This window comes from Austrofundulus limnaeus, unplaced genomic scaffold, assembly GCF_001266775.1.
Source record: "Austrofundulus limnaeus strain Quisiro unplaced genomic scaffold, Austrofundulus_limnaeus-1.0 Scaffold19, whole genome shotgun sequence".
NCBI lineage: Eukaryota > Metazoa > Chordata > Actinopteri > Cyprinodontiformes > Rivulidae > Austrofundulus > Austrofundulus limnaeus.
In genome coordinates, this window is record NW_013952421.1 from 2,407,216 (window position 1) to 2,409,654 (window position 2,439).

At 38.3% G+C, this 2,439-nt stretch overlaps 1 protein-coding gene across 1 annotated transcript; it reads left to right on the top strand.

Annotated features, from left to right (window-relative positions):
- The first annotated feature begins 489 nt into the window (after nt 1-489).
- On the top strand, nt 490-1,813 carry ch25hl1.2 (cholesterol 25-hydroxylase like 1, tandem duplicate 2). Its single transcript, XM_014003569.1, has one exon. It carries the CDS (start codon nt 623-625, stop codon nt 1,595-1,597), a length of 975 nt encoding a protein of 324 aa, XP_013859023.1. The 5' UTR covers nt 490-622; the 3' UTR covers nt 1,598-1,813.
- The last annotated feature ends 626 nt before the right edge of the window (nt 1,814-2,439 follow it).

Sequence of the window (2,439 nt, forward strand, 5' to 3'; positions counted from 1 at the left end):
AATATAATATATTTTTCAGTACTTAATGAAAAAGATTAACAATTTTGGATAACAGAAGACATACTTATTCTCCTTTGAGAACATACTTGCAGGTTTTGATCTAGTAAATGACGGCAGTTACTTTACAACAAAAAACACAACGTCTCCTTTTTATCTGCTTAAAGTAGCTATGTAGCTGAGAAACCAAATAAATAAATAAATAAATGATTTGCTGTTTATTTTATGCTACAATAGCACACCTAGAATTATTTGTATTCGTTTGATGCTAAAACTCAGACTATTATTCTCCTCAGTCTTTTACATTAATTTTGTGGTGATGATTTTATTTAGATTTATTTTCATTTAATTATACAAACTTAGAATACAAAAAAATTGTTTTCGTTAATGTGTTACGATGAGAATTCCTGTGATGAAACGATTTACCCCAAAGCTGTTGAGATCTTGTGTAAAAAGGTGAATTAATTAAATAATGTTGTTGATTGGTAAATTTTATCTGGCACCCCTTTTAACAAGAGCCTAAAACAGTAGAAAAGGAAGCATCACCCATCTCATATCCTCCTCATAATGAACAATTTATCATGTGGAGAGGGCGCTTTAAGTTACCAGTTAACCGGGGGGGTGTATGAATAATTTGTTGCACCAGTTGTCACTCGATGCCATGCTGAGTGAAAAGTCCAAGCACACCCACAGAACAAATGGTTTATCCAAGCTGCTGTATCAGACTGAACAGTCCTCTAAAATTGCCTGTGATTTTCACTCCAGGATGGATCTCACAGACAACATCGCTCCCATTTGGACAAATTACTTGGGGGAACAATCTCTGCTGCAGCCTTTTTGGGACACCCTGAGGCTCAACTACAGAGACTACTTGAGATCTCCGCTCTTCCCCATTGTAGTGACGGTCTCTTCCTATTTCATCCTCTGCATCCCTTATCTTGTTTGTGACATGATGGGGGACCGGTGGCCGTGGGTCCAGCAGTTCAAGATACAACCAAGCTATCAKCCGACAACTTCCACTTTGCTGCACTGCACAGGTGTCACCTTGTACAACCATGTGTTTCTTGTGCTCCCGGCATCCATCGCCCAGTGGATGTGGAGACCACCTGTGGACCTGCCAGACCAGGCGCCCACCCTGCTGGAGCTGATTGCTGGTGTGATAGGCAACCTCCTGCTCTTTGACTTCCAGTACTTTATTTGGCACCTGCTGCATCACAGGGTCCGCTGGTTGTACGCCACCTTCCATGCCATCCACCACAAGTACTCCTCTCCCTTTTCTCTCGCCACCCAGTGTCTGGGCGGCTGGGAGCTGGTCACAGTGGGGTTTTGGACAACAATAAATCCTCTGATCCTGAGATCTCATTTACTCACCACGTGGACCTTTATGATAGTACATGTGTACGTTTCAGTAGAGGATCACTGTGGCTACGATTTCCCCTGGTCCACATCGCGTGTGATTCCCTTCGGCATATATGGAGGACCGAGCAAGCATGATGTGCACCACCAGAAACCCAACACTAACTTTGCTCCCCATTTCAGTCACTGGGACAAAATATTTGGCACACATGCTGACTTCAGTTTCTGTAATACTAAAACTTAAGGTGTGTTTGATAATCGTGTGCTAAGATGTGGCTGTTCTCTTCTAAAATCAACATATAAATGCATGCATGAAATTGTGAACATTACACAAAATGTTACATAGTCTATTTTCTTTCATTTAAATCAAACATATTGTTGAGATCATCCTAATAAATAAATATATTTCTCTCAATTTGACTGTCTTTTTAAACATTAAAATCCATCTTGAGCCTCAGACTTACAGCTCATAATAAACATTTATTTTCAAAATAAAATAAAGGCTTGGCTTTCTTCTTCAATACTTCACATACATACACATTATACTTGATAGAATATTTGAAAATCAAACATATACTAAACTGACTCTAGTCCTGATGCATCTCAGTAATCCAGGTAAAAAAATCAAAAAGAAAAAAATTGTAAAGCAATTTATAACATTAAGTGTTAATTAGGTGTCAACGATAGCCATGTGATGTGAGTATAAGTCACATGGAGGCAGGGCTTAAAAAAGCCTGAATTTTGCCTGAAACTCTCAGACTGAAGAAGTCTCTTGGAGGAGAGATGAAACGTTTCATTAGAGAAGAACCCGTCCAGAAGACCTATACAATTTTTTTTCTTTTTAAACTGACTCTAGATTTGATTCAGTTTGACCTATTGTCTGTTGTTCATTCTCGAATTTAATTTATATTTTTTTCTGTTGTATTTTTTTACCCTATAGTGTTGTTCTGAGTTCATGTAACCTGAGCAGTAATCTGATTCTGATAATGAAGATGGTCATTTGAGACACCCCCAACCTAAATAAATAAGTAAGTAAGTAAGTAAGTAAGTAAGTAAGTAAGTAAGTAAGTAAGTAAGTAAGTAAGT